The 18,739-nt window shown below is 51.1% G+C and overlaps 1 protein-coding gene across 5 annotated transcripts; it reads left to right on the top strand.

Annotated features, from left to right (window-relative positions):
* The first annotated feature begins 866 nt into the window (after positions 1–866).
* On the top strand, positions 867–18,724 carry POU3F2 (POU class 3 homeobox 2). 5 transcript variants are annotated; one of them, XR_013225434.1, is made up of 2 exons: positions 867–2,511; positions 17,593–18,724. XR_013225434.1 is itself a non-coding variant. In XM_077303707.1 (2 exons), the coding sequence occupies exons 1-2, from the start codon at positions 978–980 to the stop codon at positions 17,665–17,667; spliced, it is 1,152 nt and encodes a 383-aa protein (XP_077159822.1). In that variant the 5' UTR covers positions 867–977; the 3' UTR covers positions 17,668–18,724. The 5 variants fall into 5 exon arrangements, 2 of the variants coding, with proteins under 2 accessions (XP_077159822.1, XP_077159804.1); XR_013225433.1 differs by having other exon boundaries at positions 867–2,578; XR_013225431.1 differs by having other exon boundaries at positions 867–2,820.
* Positions 18,725–18,739: the final 15 nt, after the last annotated feature.

Genomic DNA, 18,739 nt, shown 5'->3' with positions numbered 1-18,739 from the left:
AGAGTTTTGGCTTCGGAGCACGAGGCGCCTCGGGGGCTGATCGGGCGGCTGCTCCCCGCTTCAGAGTGAGCCCAAGGGAGCCGCCAGCCACGGCTGCAAAAAGCGCGATCTCGAAGTTGTTGCCAAACAATTTCTGGCCGTTGCGTGGGAGCCGGCATTGGGGCGCGGGGATACAGGGGGAGCCCACCATCTAGGGAGCGGAGAGAGGAGATGAGAGGGGAGGGGGATCCCCCCAAAGCCTCTGGCCAAGCCCTGCTCCCGCGCCCGTCCGGATGGCGCTTGTTTGCACCCCAAGGGATGAGCCCTGCTGCTGCTTCAGAGCGGCTGGGGAGGGGGGGAGGGGGAGGAGTCGGTCCTGCACTCGCCACCCATCCGGACGCGCTGGGGAACAATGAACGCAAGCAACAGGAGAGGCTATCCGCCGAGCCTCGCGGCGAGTCGGGCCAGTCCGCCTTCTGCTCGCTCTCCCTGCAAACCTCAGCGAGGCTGGGAAAAACGCGCGACAAAACAACAAGCAGACCCACCCGCGCGCCCCGGGGGTTCAGCCTCCTCCAGCCTCCCCCCTCCCAACTCAGCCCATGTGGCTGCAAGCAACACCCCCCGCCCCCGCACTTCGCCCCTGCGCGCTTCTTCACCCCCCCCCCCCCGCCGCCCCATTCCCTCCCCTCCCCTTGTCTCCCTCCTTAGAGTTTGATTACAAAGAGCGGGAGGCAGTGCGGGGGGCGTGGTGTCGGCGCCAGGGCCGGGGCCAATGGGAGGCTCCCCCTGCGCCGGTTGCTAGAGGTCTCCACGTAAATCAAAGCGCAGGGAGCCAATGGGGGCCGGAGGGAGGGAGGAGCGGGGACGCGTGCCTTTGCAGTGGGCTCTGCCAAGCGGACTTGCGGGGGAAGCGCGCGGCGAGAGGAGCCCGAGGCGAAAAAGTAGCTGTCAAATGCGTGGCTCCTTTAAGCGGAGCCCTCAGTCCGGCTCGGAGAGTCATGGCGACCACAGCGTCTAACCACTACAGCCTGCTCACCTCCAGCTCGCCCATGGTGCACGCCGAGCCGCCGGGGAGCATGCAGCCGGGCGCCGGCTACAGGGACGCCCAGGCGCTGGTGCAGGCGGACTACGCGCTGCAGAGCAACGGGCACCCGCTCAGCCACGCTCACCAGTGGATCACGGCGCTGTCCCACGGCGGCGGCGGGGGCGGCGGCGGAGGCGGCGGTGGAGGAGGCGGCGGCGGCGGCGGCGGAGGGGACTCGCCCTGGTCGCCCAGCCCGCTGGGCCAGCAGGACATCAAGCCCTCGGTGGTGCAGGCCGGCGGCCGGGGGGACGAGCTGCAGCAGCAGCAGCAGCAGCAGCAACAGCAGCACCACCCGCAGCAGCAGCAGCAGCAGCCCGGCCGACCGCCGCACCTGGTGCACCACGCCGGCAGCCACCACGCCGCCGTGGCCGCGGCCGTGGCCTGGAGGACGGGCGGCTCGGCTCACCTGCCGCCGGGCATGGCGGCGGCCAACGGCGGCGGCCAGGGCGGGCTCCTCTACTCGCAGCCGCCGGGCTTCACGGTCAACGGGATGCTGGGCGCCGGGCAGCCGGGCATGCACCACCACGGCCTGCGGGACGCCCACGAGGAGCAGCAGCCCCCGCCGCCGCCGCCGCCCCCGCACCACCCGGACCACCTCCCCCAGCCGCCGCCGCCGCAGCAGCAGCACCCGCACGCCGGGCAGCACCACCACCCGCAGCACCACCACCACCACGAGGCGCACTCGGACGAGGACACGCCGACCTCGGACGATCTGGAGCAGTTCGCCAAGCAGTTCAAGCAGCGGCGCATCAAACTGGGATTTACCCAAGCGGACGTGGGCTTGGCGCTGGGCACGCTCTACGGCAACGTCTTCTCGCAGACGACCATCTGCCGCTTCGAGGCCCTGCAGCTGAGCTTCAAGAACATGTGCAAGTTGAAGCCTTTGTTGAACAAGTGGCTCGAGGAGGCGGATTCGTCGTCCGGCAGCCCCACCAGCATAGACAAGATCGCGGCGCAGGGGCGCAAGCGGAAAAAACGCACCTCCATCGAGGTGAGCGTCAAGGGCGCCCTCGAGAGCCATTTCCTCAAGTGCCCCAAGCCCTCCGCCCAGGAGATCACCTCGCTGGCGGACAGCCTCCAGCTGGAGAAAGAGGTGGTCCGCGTGTGGTTTTGTAACAGGAGACAGAAAGAGAAACGCATGACTCCCCCGGGAGGGACTCTGCCGGGAGCCGAGGACGTGTATGGGGCCAGCAGGGACACGCCGCCGCCGCCGCACCACGGGGTACAGACTCCTGTGCAGTGAACTCCGCCGCCGCCGCCGGCGGAGGAGGAGGAGGAGGAGGGGCAGGGAGCTGGGGAGGGGGGCCGGCCCCTGGCCCCCTCCCCCTAACCCCTTACTCCTCCAGCCTTTTGATTGTTCCCCCCTCCCCCCTTAAAACAAACAAAACAAAACAAGGCAGACAAACAGGAAGGAAGGATGGCGACTGCTCTGAACTCTCCTTGAAACGGTAGCAAAGTGTGTAATGAATGGTGTGTTTTGACCTTTACAGGCGGCTAACCAGGCAATGGAGTGCAGTGAGTATATGGATGCATGTGCGACAGAGGCCCGTGCGTGTCTGCCCCCCCCCCATCTCACTCTGTCGCTCTTCTCTCTCTCTCTCTCTTTCTTCCTTGCCTCCAGGCACAGTCCGAGAAGGCTTCCAAAGGGCTCATGGGTGGCGGTGGCGGTGGCGGCGGCTTATGTGTGTGCGTACGCGCGTTTGCGTGTGCAGAGAACACCCTCCCTGGGTCCAGTCAAAAGTTGGCCGGCCTTAACAGTAGGTTCCTTGCTCCCCTGTGTTTGCGTGTCCATTGCCACAGGCAGCCAGGGTCGCAGGAAAGATGATTCAATCCACTGGAACATCTCGCCTGGTTCCAGCCCAGGAAGGGGATATAGGGAAGAGGGAAGTATGCTGCTGGTCTGGTCGATAGTCTCCCCCCTTCCCTGCATGAATTTGCACTGCAAGAAAAGGGAAGTTTCCCCATAGGGTGCCATTGCTGCAAATAACTTGCATTCCCCACATCTAGTGCTGGCCAGCTGTGGAGCAACTGTTTGGTGTCCTCTTTGTATTGCTGTGAAGTTTGGGTACCCAAAGAGCCATTTTTTTCCATGGCTCCTTTATTTGCTCTTTTTGCCCTCCTTTAACCTCCAGGATGGGACTGCTGGCCTTGTCTCTTCCTAAGTAGCTCTTCAGTGCAAGGAAGTGGACAGGGAAGAAAGGATGAGAAGATACAGCTCTGGCCTGCCAGAAAGGTGGTCCTGCAATTGTGCCATCAGCAAGGCAAGAGGCAGGGGGTGCAGGCACCTGAAAATGAGAGAGAGAGAGAGAGAGAGAGAGAGAGAGAGAGAGAGAGAGAGAGAGATCATTTGGGGCAGAGGCTGCAAGTTGGTGAATATTAATAAAGACTGGTCATCCTATTTGGGCAAGCCATGACTCGCCTGAAGAGAAGCTGTGTAAATGTGAGTGTGTAAATGTGTGAGTGTTTGTCTGAGAGAGAGAGAGAAAGAGAGAGAGAGAGAGAGGTAGTCCTATCCTAGCATGTTTACATAGAAGTGAGTCTTCTTTGGCTTAGCTGGGTTCACCACCAGGTAAGTGTACGTAGGATTGCTGCTATTCTTATCCAGCAGAAAGTGGCACTTTGAAAAGATCTAAAAACCTGTGGATAAGATGGGTGGGGAGAAGAGAGATGGATACTGAGCTTCAGGGGTCATACACTGGAAGTTCTCTGTAGGTCTTGAGTTCTAGAGTCTATACCACGCTAGAACTCTTGTGCTGGGATCGGCTTCAAATTTGGAAAGGGAGGTGAGAGAATCAAACCAAAAAAAAAAGACCCTTCATTCTCACCCCTAGCAGAGTCACTTGGAAGTAAGTTCCTGTGGGGGCGTTTAGGGCTACAGCTTAAGAGAGAGAGACTGCTGGCCTCCCAGAGCCAAAGAAGGTAAAAATGATTTTAGACTGGCACCCAACCCATAAGCATAAGTGGAAGCAAGTCCCGTTGCTATTCCTGGAACTTCCTTTCACCCTGTTTGGGGCCTGGTGGTGTCAGAGATCAGGTTTAGGAATTGCACTCATTGAAAACAGCAATCCTGGACCTTCTTCTCTCAGTGTGAGGTTTCTCACTGACCTCGGTGAGCGACCTGCCTTATATTCATGTGCCAAACACATCATAGAATCAGGTTTAAACCAGTGGAGAACCCCTCTGAAATCAGTGGGTTAAAGCTGTGAAGGTGGCCACACTTAGTCCCATAGAAACCCATAGGACTTACTTCCACGTAAACAGGTTCATGGGATTGATTTCAAATCCAAGTACTTGGTGGTTGTGGCTCTTGGACCACAGTTCTGACCACACACACACGGGGGCCATTTCTCTTTAGGCTTTGTTCTCTGGGTTTTTTAATGCCTCCTGCTCCCCTCCCCAGTCCTTTACTGAAATTTCAGCATGATGTGTGGCATGGAAAAGGGGTGTGGGGGAAGAGACAGGCTTAAGTGGGTCTGCCTTTTCTCTTTTCTCTGGAGGGAGCCAAATGATGTGAAAACAAAGCAACCAAAATGCCATTTTCAATCCTTCTCTCCCCCCCTCCCTTTTGTTAGTCGATTTAATACATGCATTTCCTTGCTGGGAAAATGGTTAACTTTTGAAAAAGTGAAAGGCTTTAGAGAAGCCAGGAAGAGGGACCTTGAAACTGTATATTATATTCTATATTGGGGGAGGGGGGGAAATAACCCTTGAGACTGTGATGGTGACAGAGTCCACATTTTGAAACATCTACTCAGCACAAAAGGGGGATGTAACTTTTTATTTAAAGAAATCTTTGCAAAGTTTGCCTAGTAGAATGTTTGAGAATAGTGAGGCCAAGGGACCTTTTTTTTCTCAGAGCAACCAGCAGGTAAACATTGGAATGGGTAGGTGAGATTTAAAATTATGTTCTGCGCTGATCTTTCTGAGCCTTAGAAAGGCATCTGGTGTTCTCCTCCTCCCCCTCCCCTTGAAAAGACAAATACATTTCCCCAAGAAGCCTGTTCAGATGCCTTTATGCTATTGTTTTTCAACCCACCCCCCACCCCGATATGGACACTAATTTTTAAGGGTATTGAGCTGCTGGTTCCTATGGTCTGGCAATGAACTCCTCCTAAAGACTTTCAGGTCAGGGGCAGAGGAGATGGCAAATGAGAGAAAGTGAACTTTCAGACACTTATTAATATCTGGGTAAGGTCAAAAGAAGGAGTTTGGGGGAGAGATTTCTGCAGATCCTCTAAACCCCTGATTAGGTTTACTTAAAATAATAATAATAAAAAGTTACCACGCAAACCTTACCGCTCTGTATATATGTTCAATATTTGTCCGTCGAAATGCAGAAATAGTTTAAATGTTTTCTTTGTCTATTTTTTTTAATGCTACCCAGGGAAATATTTTCATATCATTTTAAGTGGCCTGCCTCAATGTATATTTATTTCTTTTAAAGCCAACAGGTTCTGGAAACTGTTTTTCTTTTCTTTTCCTGTAGCTTTAAATGAGTAGGAGAACAACAACAACAAAAAATCTATATGGGATGTAATTTTTTTTGTTCAGTCTCTTTAAAGGAATACTTTGTTTTTGGTACATTTGGATGTGCTTGTGGGGAAAAAAATAAAAGCGCAGAGATCCTTATATATTTATGTTAAAGTAATATTTTATTATCTACATAAAACAGAAATACACAAGACCTTTATAGTTTGCTCTAATTATTGGCACATCTCTTGTTTGGTTTGTTGACAAATAGCGTTGAGTGGCGGCATAGTTCTTTTTTTGGGGGGGGGGGACAAGAAGGGGGGCAATGTAATGTTCATTTATCAAGTCGTTTTGAATGCAGGGGGGGGCAGCGCCCTTCGTTTCTGCTCCCTGACAGTGTGGAATAAATCGCACGCCTAATCGATTGACAGATTCTGCCGGTATAAGGCCTGCAGTTGTCCCCGCGCGGCAGGCATGGGGCCTGGGCGCCTGTGAGGCGGCCGAAAGCCAGGGGCGGAGAGGCGCGCCCTGATGTCCTTCACGGCCAGCGCAGCGTGTCTTTTGAGGCTCCGGCTGGCGGCTTCTCGGGGAAGCGCATGTGTGGGGAAAGCGGCCGCGAGGCCCCCTCTCCGTGGCACGCTCAAGGAAGCGAATGGCCTTTTGCCGAAAAGTCTCCTCGTCGCAACCGCTGGTCTCCACGCCGTCTTGATCGCCCCACTGCTGCGAGAAGGGACGCGTGCTGGGGAGTCCAGTTGAGACGCGCCGCGGGGAGTGGCGGGGGTCAGAAAGCCGTGCTCTAGACCAGAGCCCTTTCTCCCGAGCAGCCCCGTTGACTCCTCGCTGCAGGCCGGGGGAATGATGCAGGAAGTGGCCTCAGGAGAGTCGCCTGCAACCCACTGCCTCGAGACTGGCCTGGCTTTGTTGGGTGCTTAGAGAGGGACGGTGTGTTTATTGTATTTATCTTCTTAGATTCTCAAGCACTGTCAGGAGCCCGGAGCGCCCCGGTGTTTAGTTGGGCTTCCCTTCCCCCAGAGAAGCATCTTGTCTGGCGAGGGCAGGATTTGCCGGACCAGCAGCTTGGCTTGGCCTTGGGCTAGACTTTGGAGGGGGCTTGAGGGGTCTTTGGGGCTTTGGTCTTGCAGTCGGCTCCCGGGTGGTGTCCGTTCACACCCATCTTCTTATTTGCTTGCTTTCCTTTGCGACTGAAAGTTGCATGGCCGCCCTCAGCTGAGGAGCAGCTAAGAGGAAGCGCTTGGCTTTATCCCGACTGCTGTCCTTGCTTGGGAGGTAAGTTCCTTTGAAACCAACGGAACTTTCTCCGCAAGGCCGCAGAGCGCTTCGCGGAGCTGGGCTGTGGATCGTCCTGACGGGTGGGCATGGCTAGGCAGGGGAACGGCCTAAGCCACTTCCGGATGCTCATGTAGGAGATGATGGGCGAGGGCCTGCGAAGGTGTTCTCCTCGTGCTCAGTGGAGTCCCGGCAGCTTCCCTGCCCTAGAAACGAATGGGTGTGAGATGGCGAGAAAGGCCAGCGCGTCTCCAGGCTCCCACAAGTGAAACGTCCCCCCCCCCCCATCCCGTGCTAAGTCTTCTTCACCACCCCTCCCCCTTTAACGATAGTTTCCAGGCTTATTAGATTTAATCATCTTTTCTAACTCCTAGTCAATACTACACGCGTCCCAAACAGATTCAGCTAAATGATCTTATCAATAGTCTGGAAGCGAAGTGACAGAAAGAAGGAGTGTTCTGCGACCGCAGATATGCTGATGGGTAAAATGTTTAAACTGGGTATGGATTGAATGTCCCTTAGTCAATAGCTCGCTGAATTGTTTATATTTTTTTAATGGAGGGGGGGGGGTGGGCGTTGGAGGAGATGAAAACTGGGCACCATCTGCCCTCTGCAGGACGTTTCGGTGGTCTTGGAAGGGGTTTTCTTTTATGCCGCCTCCTTGTGTGTGTGTGTGTGTGTGTGTGTATGTGCGTGTGGGAAAGCATTATATACACAGTGTTTGCTTAGATCAGGTGTGATTTTGATGCCCCCTCCCCCTTGCTTGAAGCCTCTCTAGTGAGAGAAAGTGCGCCTGTGTTAGTTGTTGGAACTGCCGGGTATGTATAGTGCTCAGGAAGGCAAAGCAGTGAGGCGGTGAAGACTAGACTGCAAAGGGGTAACGGTGCCAGTCAGTTACAGAAAATAAGGTATCTTCAAGGCTAACGGCAATTGAACCTGAGCTTTGGTGAGTCCCAGGCTCACTTCTTCAGATATGTGGAGGGAAATCTTTAGAAGCATTGTGCGCGCGCACTCTTCCTCTCTCTCTCTCTCTCTCCCCCCCCCCCCTCTCCTGAGGCCTATTTCCTTGAAAGACAATCAGGCAGAATTAGGAATATTAGAAAAGCTCCAACTGCATGAGGAAAGAAAACCAAGTTAACCTTCAGCCACAAAGGGGGGAACTGACGAGGCATGTTGTAGGTTCCCTTTCACCATTTGTTTGTTTTTTCTTGAGCTGTCAAGAAGAAGAAAACATTGTTACTTTCCACTTTTGCTAGGTGTTTACATGAAAGATCGAGACACCTAATTGTGGGGTATATTTCCTGTCAGGGAACTGAAGTCTTGGGAGTAGTTAAGGAAAATAATAAAAGAAGAGCAGCGGAAAGTATTGCATTGGTGGATAAGAGAGAAGTTTTTGAAGCTCATTTGTGCCGTGGTCGGATTGCCTCAGTTAATTTTGAAGTCAGTTCAGGTCTCCTCTCTTTGCGAGAAACTGAGTGGTAGGGACAGCGACCGAGATTTGTGGACGAGAAAAGCCCCTTTCTGAAGAGGATTTCGAACTCTCTAAAAGCTCAGAGAGGATAAGAGTTTCACCTAAATTAAATACCTTTCTTTTAAAACACCTATAAGAGAGGATCGACTCACTAGCAGATTTTCTTTCTTTCTTTCTTTCTTTCTTTCTTTCTTTCTTTCTTTCTTTCTTTCTTTCTTTCTTTCTTTCTAATAGCGACTAGTAGCCATGGGGATAGCTGCATTCCTTTTTTCCCTATTGTCTGACAGGAGTCATAGCAGTCTAAATGTATTTTTAAAAGCAGTTTTTGAGGTCCTTGCATTTCTAGTCCCCCCTTTCTTTTAATGAGTTAATTGTCCATAGAAATGACTACATCAGACTTCTTTTTAAAAGAAGTGTTTCCCTCCCTAAATTGCATGGTTACTTGTTTACATTTCTGGACCATGTGATAAATGACTGGGTAAATGACGTGGATTTTCTTTTTAAATAGTGTAGCCCTGCCACAATGTTCCAGAAGGCCTTTCTGTAGAGAGACTCCAACGCCGACTCCTCCCCACCCCCTCTACAGGCCCAGCCGGCTTCTGTACTGGTCACCTCACACCGCTTCGCCCGATAATACACCTCTCAACTGCCTGCCGTCTCTAAGCTTCCTAGTCCCAGCGCTCGAAGACTGCCTCTCGAAGGCCACCTCCCCACCTGCTTTTGCTCTTTCCAGACGAATCCAAGCCATTTAGTGCTGGTTAGGTAAGGATTAGCTGCAAACTCTCGTGGAAAGCAGAGACGGTTAAGCAGACCCTAAAGTTTCAGCCTTCAGCGGTGGCCAACAACCCACGGTCTTTGGCCCACCATTCAAGGCTGGACTCCACAGGGTCTGAGAGGCAGCGTTCCCACTGAGAAAAAGTCTTGGGGTTGGGGAAAGACTGAGGAAATCGGGGGTGGGAGAGAAATCTCAAATGTGGCAGTCTCCACCCCTTGGACGAAGGTAGTTGCTGATGGCTTAGCTACCGTAGCTATGGCGTTTTAGGGAAGGTGTGCGTATTCCACTCACAGGGACCACAGGAACATTTGACTTCACAAGCGCGAGTTGTTTTTAAACCCTTTTGTGTCGTAAACTCCCTCCCTCCCTCCCGGGGACTGGCAAATCCTGCCAGCAGAAGCATGTTTCGGAATGAAGCCTGGATGGCCTCAATAGCGGTTTGTTCCCAAGCCCTGGCTAAGTCTGGATGGCCGCGATTCGCATTGGATTCGCTTCAGGGGTGTGCGGGAGGGCTACTTTTCACTGGACACCTAATCGCACTGAATTCAATAGGACTAACTTACAAGAGAACAGGTGCAGGTTTGTGCCGCAAAGACACCCTGACGGGAAGTAGAGCAACCGGGAGCGAGATTGCGTTGGGGTTCTAATAAGAGTCTCTTTCGACCCCCCAAATCCCTTTAGAGAAATCTTTCGTTAGAGAGTAAAGTCCGAAGTTGTATTCCGTCTTCTGGCAGGACCTTCGGGGCGTTTGCGCCGTGTGCAGCGGGGAAGTGCTCCAGTCCAGCTAGAATGAGGGCGCTTTCGGCTGCCTCCCTGTCCGTCAGGTTTGGCTAGGAACAAATTTGCAGGAGGAAGCGGATGGGATGGGATGCGAGGATGTAGATTGTTTTGTTGCTGGAAAACTCCCAGGCCTAATAACCCCCAGAGGTGGTTTCGGCAGGGCTGTTTTGGCAGGCTTATGGGAGCGGTGAGATTCCTCGGAAAAAGAATGGGAAGTTGATGTCCCAGAACCTGCCGACTGGAACCCAGTTCCTCGGAAGGAAGCCCGCTACTGGGAAGAAATGGGGTTTAGATTGAAGGCATAGCTGGAATGGGATAAAAGTGGCTGGCGCCTCTACTTTAAGTAGCTTTGTCCTTGAAATCCGGAGGGTTTACTTCTTGCTCAACCCATGGGGTCAGCGTGGGACAGGGGTGTGGGGAGAGTCGGCCCCAGACCAGCTGCTCCGGGTAGAGGGCCTGGGAGGGAAGAGGGCATCTCTGGCTCTTCTTTCCCTCCTGTCTAGAGCCCCAAGGAGGAAGAAGAGCCAGGTCGCTCACAATGACTGTACTGATCCTCTCTTGAAAACAAACCCCCTTGGATCGGATTGCGGTGGGCATGGATTCAGGGGGAAACGTGTGCACAGAACCGAAATTTTAGGCGGCGTTTGAGTCATGTTTAGCCCTAGCAAAAGTTGTGGAAGGGAAGGGGACTCTAGAGTAGGGGGGAAAGGAGCGAGGTTTCCTTTTATAACCACCCAGCTCTCCTTCTGGGAACATTTGAAAGCCCGCTAAGGAGTCATTGAATAAGCCAGGGAGCTCCTTTGTTTCCCCCCCCGCCCCCCCCCCCACACACATTGAGATGAGTTGTTGAAGCGGACCCCTGACCTGGTCAGATGGGGACAGCCCAACGGCCGGCTGCTCTAGAGAAGGGAAGCCCCTCTTCTGCCCTGGGGGCCCAAAAGCCCTGTGATGCGGCCTGCGCCGCCGCCCCCCCCCCCCCGACGACTTCCTCACCCAAGAGACAGGCTGTGCCAGTTTATGCCTCACCGGGAGGCATTCTCCCAAATCTGCCTGCCTGGCGGAGGGGGGAGGTCAGGGGGGACGCCTCAGCCCACAACCGGGCGATTGGAATGGAAAGCCCGTCCCAGGGCCGGAGGGATTCCGAGTCCAGGTGCGTGGGCCGTGTTTGGGAAGAGAAGGGTGTGCGACCAAGCAACCTCTTGGAGTCAGGCTTAGGAACAGACCCTTCCATTCCTGCGCAGAAAGTGGGGCCACCTGCAGCCCTGAGCGCAAGACAGCCCCCCCCCCGAAGCGGGCTGCAGATCGGTGCTTGTCTCCAAGGGCCCAGCGTTGCGACGCCTCCCCGCCTCCCCCGCGGGTCTCGCTTTCCCAGGCAACTTCTGGGCGGGCCCCGGGAAAGTTTTCGCCCGGCTGCCTGCTCCATTAATTCCGGGCGGGCCGGCTCGATCCCATTCATCGCGCCAGTCATCCCCTGCCAAGGCCGCGGAGGCACCAGCTCCTTGGGCAGGAGGGGAGACGTGCGCAAGGATGGCGCCATCTATTTCCCTCCCTCCGCCTGTGGATTCCGGAGACACCGAAGCAGGCGCAATCATTACACTAATTTGTATTTGATTGTTTGGGCGGACGAGGGTGAGTTTTATTACACCAAAGCATTCGAGCAGGCACGCGCCGCTGATTAGCCGTATACATTAAAAGAAAGTTGTTTGTACACATTGTCTTACCACATATAGGCGGCCTTATTATTCTAATTACTCTAATTAGGGCATTGCAATGGTTGCGAGTTGATTCGAAGAGACACTGGGTTCTTGCTGGCCTTTTTTTGGGGGGGGGTGTTGGGGGGAGCGCTCCTCCCGATCTTATTAAAACATAGACATACTAAAATCCTTAGAAAAGTACCAAGGAGAAGGACCGGGAGTCCTATGTGGGTGAAGCACACTGCCTTTGTGCGTGGTTCCATCCTTTAGCAAGCTAGTTCCTCTTTAAAATAATAATAACAAAACATAAATAGTATAAATCTCCCTTTTCATGCTAACTCATAATTTTCAGCTCTCCTGCCCCAATAATACCCCCCTCCTTTCCATGGTAATTGGAACATTTGCTTTGGAGGGGGGGGAAGAGAAGCTGTCTTAAGTATATTTTCTGGGAATCTATTTCATAAGCTTGAAATGAATGTGATTATTAACTGATACCATCAGTTCATCAAACGGTTACTTCGATAGGGAACTATAATTAAATCCTTAATCCTGTTTGAGACTCTTCTCTCCTCAAAACGCTTTCTCCCCTTCTATTTTTTAAAATAAACAGCACTTATTTAAGGCGAGAAGAACAAGTATCTTTAACAGAGAGATCAAATGCTTGGCAGAAACATTTCTGTTGGTCTTCCCCCACCCCCAGCCCGGATAGTCCTCTTTGTTTTGGTTTACCAAGATAAATTTCTTTTTTTTTCTTTTTTACAACATTGAGCAAATTCTTCGGTTCGTGACTCGGAGGGGGGGGGCACGAACCGTCGGCCTCGGCCTGGCTTTGGGTCTGTCCTTCTTCAGCCCGGGATTAGGGGGGATCTCCAGACCTTGGCCGGTTGGCAGGACCTGAAGGAGAGGCCGAGAGTTTCCCAAATGTCTGGCGCAGCTCAGCGGCTTCTGCGGCGTGGTCTGAGCTCCAGCCTATTCCCTCCCCTTCCCACAATCGCCCTTCCGTGGATCAATGGTCACATTTCGTTTTCGTGCGTCTTCTTTGTGCCCGTCGAGGGGAGAGAAGGCTGCAGTGCGTTTGCTGTTGTGCTTTGGGCCTGTTGGGAGCCCTTTTGAAGCCACCACGCTTTGATGAGCCCCTCGCCCGCCCCCTGCCCGAGAGAGGGAGGGGGCTAATGTTTGGGGATAGGGGTGGGGTGGGGTGGGGGTCGCCTTGCCGAAGTGCAGAAGGGGAAGCAGGAGGGCCCCTCGAGGCCGGACGCTGGGAAGGCAGAGCCTTTGGGCCAGCCAGACTGGGCTGGAGGTGGGGGGTTCGTGGCTGCTTTGCCAGGCGGACCCAGCCTTCCTGCAGCGGATAGAGCGCACGGAGGGGGGTGGGGGTGGCCGCGGCTTTGAGCCAGCCAAATGCCCCTCTGCCTTAAAGATTCCCGGTGTCCCTGGATTTATCATTCCCCGGAGAGTTCATTGTACCACACAGCCCGCCTGCCCCTTCTCGCAGGAATCTGTTTTGTAACAAAGTCTCCCCAGCGAGTGCATTAGAGAATAAAGCTTCTCTTCCCTCCCCCACCCCAATCCCTGCCGTCTCATCTCCCCCTCCCCCCCACCGCTTTTATTCCCCCCTCCCCCCAATCCCTCCGGTGCAGCATCTGTTCCAGGAGAGCTCTCCTTTTCCCAGCCGCAACGAGACGCAGAGTAGGGCTTGCGCGCCCCGCAGCGGCCAGAAAGGCAACTGGCTGCAACGGACGGAGCCGCAGGAGGAAAGGGGGAAACGGGTCAGGCCTCGATCCTTTGCCCGCGCCTGTCCATTTCGGAAATCAACCCGCCCAATTCTCCCGGACTAAGAAGCCGGCCTGGGCTCGGGAATGGGGGGGGGGGCGGTTTGGGAGGAAGAAAGAGTCTTTCCCTCTTGCTCATCTTCTCTAAGTTCTTTCTCCTGCTTCTTTTCACAGACCTCCAGGACAGGGCAAACAGGTGACGGTATTTTAAAGCTCCTTCTGAAATGTCCTCCAGAGTGCAAGTTGCAGCCGGGAACATTCAGACCCCTGAGCGTTGTGCATTTTTAAAACACAGGAGGCTAGCCAGCCAACCAGCCAGCCAGCCAGCCAGGGACACCAAAGCTGTGCACATTAGAAATGTAGCTCTTGACTTGGTTCATTGATCCCTTGGCTCAGTGTTAGTCCAGTGTTGCTGTTAGTCTTTGTTTATAGGACTTCCCACAGCAGTTCCTGAAAGGGAGCACTGGCTTGAGCTGTAATATAGATTCATTTTGAAAAACAGACTTCTGTTTTTCGTCCTCTATTAGCTGCAGGATTGATGCAGAGCTGCACACTCATGTGGGCACCTCAGCAGCACGAGAAAAGTCCAGATGTTCTTTTAGAGGCGTGTATGCCAAGACCCTTGCTGCTTCCCACTGGCATCACCAGGAGGGTAGTTGACCAGTGCCACCATCATCGAAAGAAACTTTGGGTGCAATCATTTTTACTATAGGAAAGAAAGAATAGTGTGCGCGCACACGTGCGCACACACACAAACACACACTGATCGCTTTGGCTTTGTGGCACATCATCCCCTGCATCATTACGGGGATTCCAGCAGAGAGCTGTGTTCTCTTTTAGTGAGAGAGATTTCAAGGCTGTGCTTAGCTATCATGACTTCTGGACATCAACCCACCGTTAGCCTTTTCTGATCCCCCTTTATAGCAATCAAATCCAGTCACCATCAGCCAGCTGTGCATTTCCTGTGCGTCCGCATTGTGTGAAGCTATGCAAGGATGCAGCCATTGCTCTATGGCAGGGGAAATATGCTCATTTCCCACTTTGGAATGCTTTCATCCATTTTTATTTGATGTGATCCAGGAATGAGCCTTGGAATTAAAAACAGGCATAAATTATGTCCTGGAGGACAGTAACTTTCATGTGTCTAATAATAACAACAAACAATCACCCTTCTCTAGGGGGCTTCAGGCTGTTGGTTTTCTGGTGGTGTATATTGGTCTTTAGGAGCGGAACATGCAAGGTCTGTTTAGCATCATGGCCAGCTTTTCTGCAGCCTCTTAAGACATTTCAAAACATCGAGAGCAAAGTGGAGGGGTCTGAGCAAATTGCATCAACTGTGCTGATCGTGTATATAGGCCATCCCGATAGTTGCTGTGCATTGGCACCCTCACACAGCATTTTCTGATTGTGTAGGTTCATCAGGAGTTACATTGTCCACGCACAAGGCTTTTGTAACAATGGAAATGAATCCCAGGTTGTGATGTATCAGAGTGGATTGCATGGCGTTAGTCACTCTCACAGCTTTAGGCAGGAGCTTGATGGTATGTGTGTGTTGTTGTGGAGTGGAAATACACATTTGTGTGAGGTTTGGTTTAGATATCAGGAAGGTGTGCAGATCTTTGGCCTCCCCAGGTCAGAGCCAGTACTGATTTTTTTGCTGTTCTGTAACAGCACACAGGGAGGTGCGATGTCTAAAAGGATGATATTGGAGATATGAGGTTTTCTTTCCTGTCCCTCCAGAACAGAAGCTGTAAATCTTTTCATGTGTTTTTGTGCTCCTGTGGAGAGATGGGGTCCTGGTGGTGTCTGCAGGGGGTCAGGAGGAGTGCTGCTCTCTGACACAGCAGACCCAAGGGAAAGAGCTTGATCCTCCACTTGCTTCTCCATGTGCTGTAATGCAGAAGTAGTTTGTATGTATCCACAATGAGTTTCTGGTTCTCCCGGGTTCTTGGAGAGAACTGTATCAGTGTATGTACGAGCTGTCACGAGATAATTGGCACGGCAACTCCAGCGACAGGCTTTCAAGGCAAGTGAGATACAGGGATGGTTTTCCATAACTGTCTTCTACACAGAGCCTTCTTTATGGTCCTCCATCCAAGTACTAACCCTGCTTGTCTTTTGAGAGCTGATAGGATTGGGCTGCACCATCCCACCTCACATTCCTGTCTACAGTACTGCTTCTCAGCTATAGCAACCACTGAGGACCAGTGTCAGCCAGTGATCCAGGAATGAGCCTTCATCAGTGAAGCTATTTTCTGAAAGCTGGGCCATGTGGGCACGTTGTCAGTCACAGTCCTTCCTTCCTCATATGCGATTTCCAGAGAGAATCCTGCCTCAGCTGAGCTACTTTGTAGGAGATGGTCTTTGGCAACATAATGTCTTATGCAAATTAGTGTAGGTTTGTGTGAGTGGCTGTGGGGTTTTTTTTAGTCCAGTGGCACCTTTAAGACTGACAAAGTTTTATTTAGGGCATACGCTTCTGTGTGCAAACATACCTCTTCTGATGTATCTGAAGAAGTGTGCATGCACACAAAAGCTGAATAAAATTGTGTTGGTTTTGAAGGTGCCACAAGACTCAAATTTTGCCCTCAGATTAGTGTGGTCTGTGAGCAGTGCCTACGAGGTATGGTTTTTTGTGCAAGAGTGGTCCATTACAATTTAAATGCAACAAACCCTTTCTGAAAATGTTTTTGTGGGTGAAATGCATGCCCTGAGAGTTCGTACTTGTCCAGGAGTGTGCAGGCTTTTGTCTATTTATGTTTTTGCAAAGGCTGATCTGAAAATAAAAGAGAAAGATTCAAGTGGGTAGCCGTGTTGGTCTGGAGTAGCACAACACCTTTAAGACCAACAAGGATTTATTCAAGGCGTGAGCTTTCAGGTTTTTGTGGATTTCCAGTTAGAATGATAGGGTTGGATCCTATTGTTCTGTTCTATTAATATAACCTTCTGCTGGTGGATGGAAGATGGAGCCCTGCACTGCAGCAAGGCTATGCCATTAGTGGAATGTAATCACAGGATCCAACCACAGAGCCTAATAATGATAACTGGAGATTCACATGTAAAATAACGCAAAGTCTTAAGGATAATTTCAGACAGAAATTGGATCGTCTCTCCCATGTTATCTAGCAACAATTACTCGTGTTATTTTTATACACGGGATGTGTTGAGAGTAGACTTGTTAAGAAAAGCAAAGGCCATTTGGTAGAAATGGTCAATTTGTCTAGATAATCTAGGAATTGGAACTAGGAGGAAGCAAGGTTTTCTAAATGCAGGAGGATCCCATTGGGGTTCTTCTCAATCTGTCCAGAGAACAAGAAATGTTGATTTTGCACTCAAAAAGGAGTGTGACAATGTAGCCCTCTTTCTACACTTTCCCTCTCCTCCCTCTAACAGGTACGTGCTGAGACACAAAAACTCTTAGGGAAAAGCACGGGGAGTGGAGGGGGAATTCTTGCTGCAGTAAAACATTGTTAATTTGTTATCTGTCCCTGGGAGAAGGCATGTTACTCATCTAAGCACACAGTGCCAGGCTCTAGCATCTTTCCCTGTTCATCTGGGACACAATTTCTGTCAGATTTGTTGGGTAGGCTAGAGAACAGGCTCCTTTTGACCCAAGTCAGTTCTTATCCCGATAAGGACCATATTCTCCGCCCCTCAGACATGACCTACACATACCTTTCTGCATATACCAGGGGCTGTTGCTGCATAAGAGTATAAATGACGGACCAGAGAGTTTTTCAATCGGATCAGAGTTTGCTCAGCTAAGAACTATTTTGGTTGTTTCAGGCAAGGCACTCCCTCATTCTCAGCTGCCCATCAGCAACACAGAGAGGAATATCCTGGCTGATCATTCAGTGTTGTTACGAGGATAAGAGAGATAATGCATGTGAAAGCACTTCCTATATCAATATTATTACAGTGTGAAGATTATGTGTGAATATATCCATGTGCCAACATACACTTAGTATGCACAAATATGTATATGCTTTTCCAGTTTTGCATATAGACATAACCCCAGACATCTCCTGATCTGCAGCAGTTCTCATGCCATTTATCCTGGAATCGGCCCATGGACTTGAAAGGGATATTTTAGTGTAAATGGTTTGATGACAGCGTACCTAGCTAGTCAGCAGGTCTATTTATCTTCCTGTTGGTGGGGAACATAACACTTTTAAAAAGAAAAAAGAAAAAGTCCTCATGCAAACATTCTCTTTGTTGGAAATCCTTTGGCGGCATATGAAGGTTCAGAGGCAGCATGTGTTTCTTCCTTCTTATTACAGGAACAAGACTGGGGAGATGCTCTTCCCCTCCCTTCAAATCACCCCCTGACAACGTTGCTTCAAAGCTGCCTTTAATTACGGAACAACTTGCTTGATAGTCGGATAGAAGAACGCGGCCTTCCCTTCACAAGGCGTCTAAATTCCACAAGCTCCCTATCTATTCAACGCGTCCTAATGGGCTTTGGCTTCTCACATTCTTATTATTCATTATCATCTCTGGGGTGGCTCTGGATTATGTGGTTTCTTTGCTCACCACATCTTGTTTTATCTCTCTCTTTCATTGTTGTTATTGCTGGGTAGTGTTGGTGTACAGTTTTCTCCATGGAGTGAATTATTTCCTATTTAACACACAATAGGAGGGAACACTACACAGTAACAGGATTGCTTTCATTTCTGCCTGCCCCCCTCTTTTCCAATGCTCTTGCAACAAGAACTTTGCGAGAGCGCAGTGCAATTTGGAACAAGGAAACTGTTAAATGCATAACCCCCCCCCTCCAGATGCTTATGAAACCTTTTGCAGAGAGAGAGAACTGGAGAACTATTTACCAGCAAACATACATTAAATATCATCTTCCTTGAACAGTCTTAGGATGCTGACATCTACAAACCTATACGGTTACTACCACCTTCCCAACAGTTCCTGAAAAACAAACAAAAACCTGGACTAGTCCAATTAAGTTCAGGAGTAATTGGGTAGCAGTTTAATTCTCAATGTGCTTCCTAAAGCCACTGAGGTCTTTTGAAGTGTATGCATACATATTATAGTTTATTGTCCAGTTGCCATCAAGTAACTGCTAGCTGATCACCAAGTGAAGCCCAGAGTGAGAGGCAATTCACTAGAAGTTAATGAGAATCTACCAAGAGTTAACTGCTTTCCACCTCTGTCATGAAGACAGGCGGCAATTTTTTTAAAGGGGTAGGTTCCATAGAAATGTATGGTGTGTCTAAAACTGCTCTGGATTAATCAGTTTAAGTGTTGTGGGCTATATCATCTGTCCTACAAGAAGTACACAAAATGTGAAATGTATAATGACAAAACAGGGGGAGGTGTTCTTTTAAAAAAAAGGGAAAAAAAAGAAATGGGATCCTCTTTTGAACTTCAGAAATTTGTCCAATAAAAAGATGTCACCTTATCTTTTGGTATCAA

This window comes from Paroedura picta, chromosome 1 (genome assembly GCF_049243985.1).
Source record: "Paroedura picta isolate Pp20150507F chromosome 1, Ppicta_v3.0, whole genome shotgun sequence".
In the NCBI taxonomy this organism is placed as follows: domain Eukaryota; kingdom Metazoa; phylum Chordata; class Lepidosauria; order Squamata; family Gekkonidae; genus Paroedura; species Paroedura picta.
This window is presented reverse-complemented; position numbering and strand designations above follow the sequence as displayed.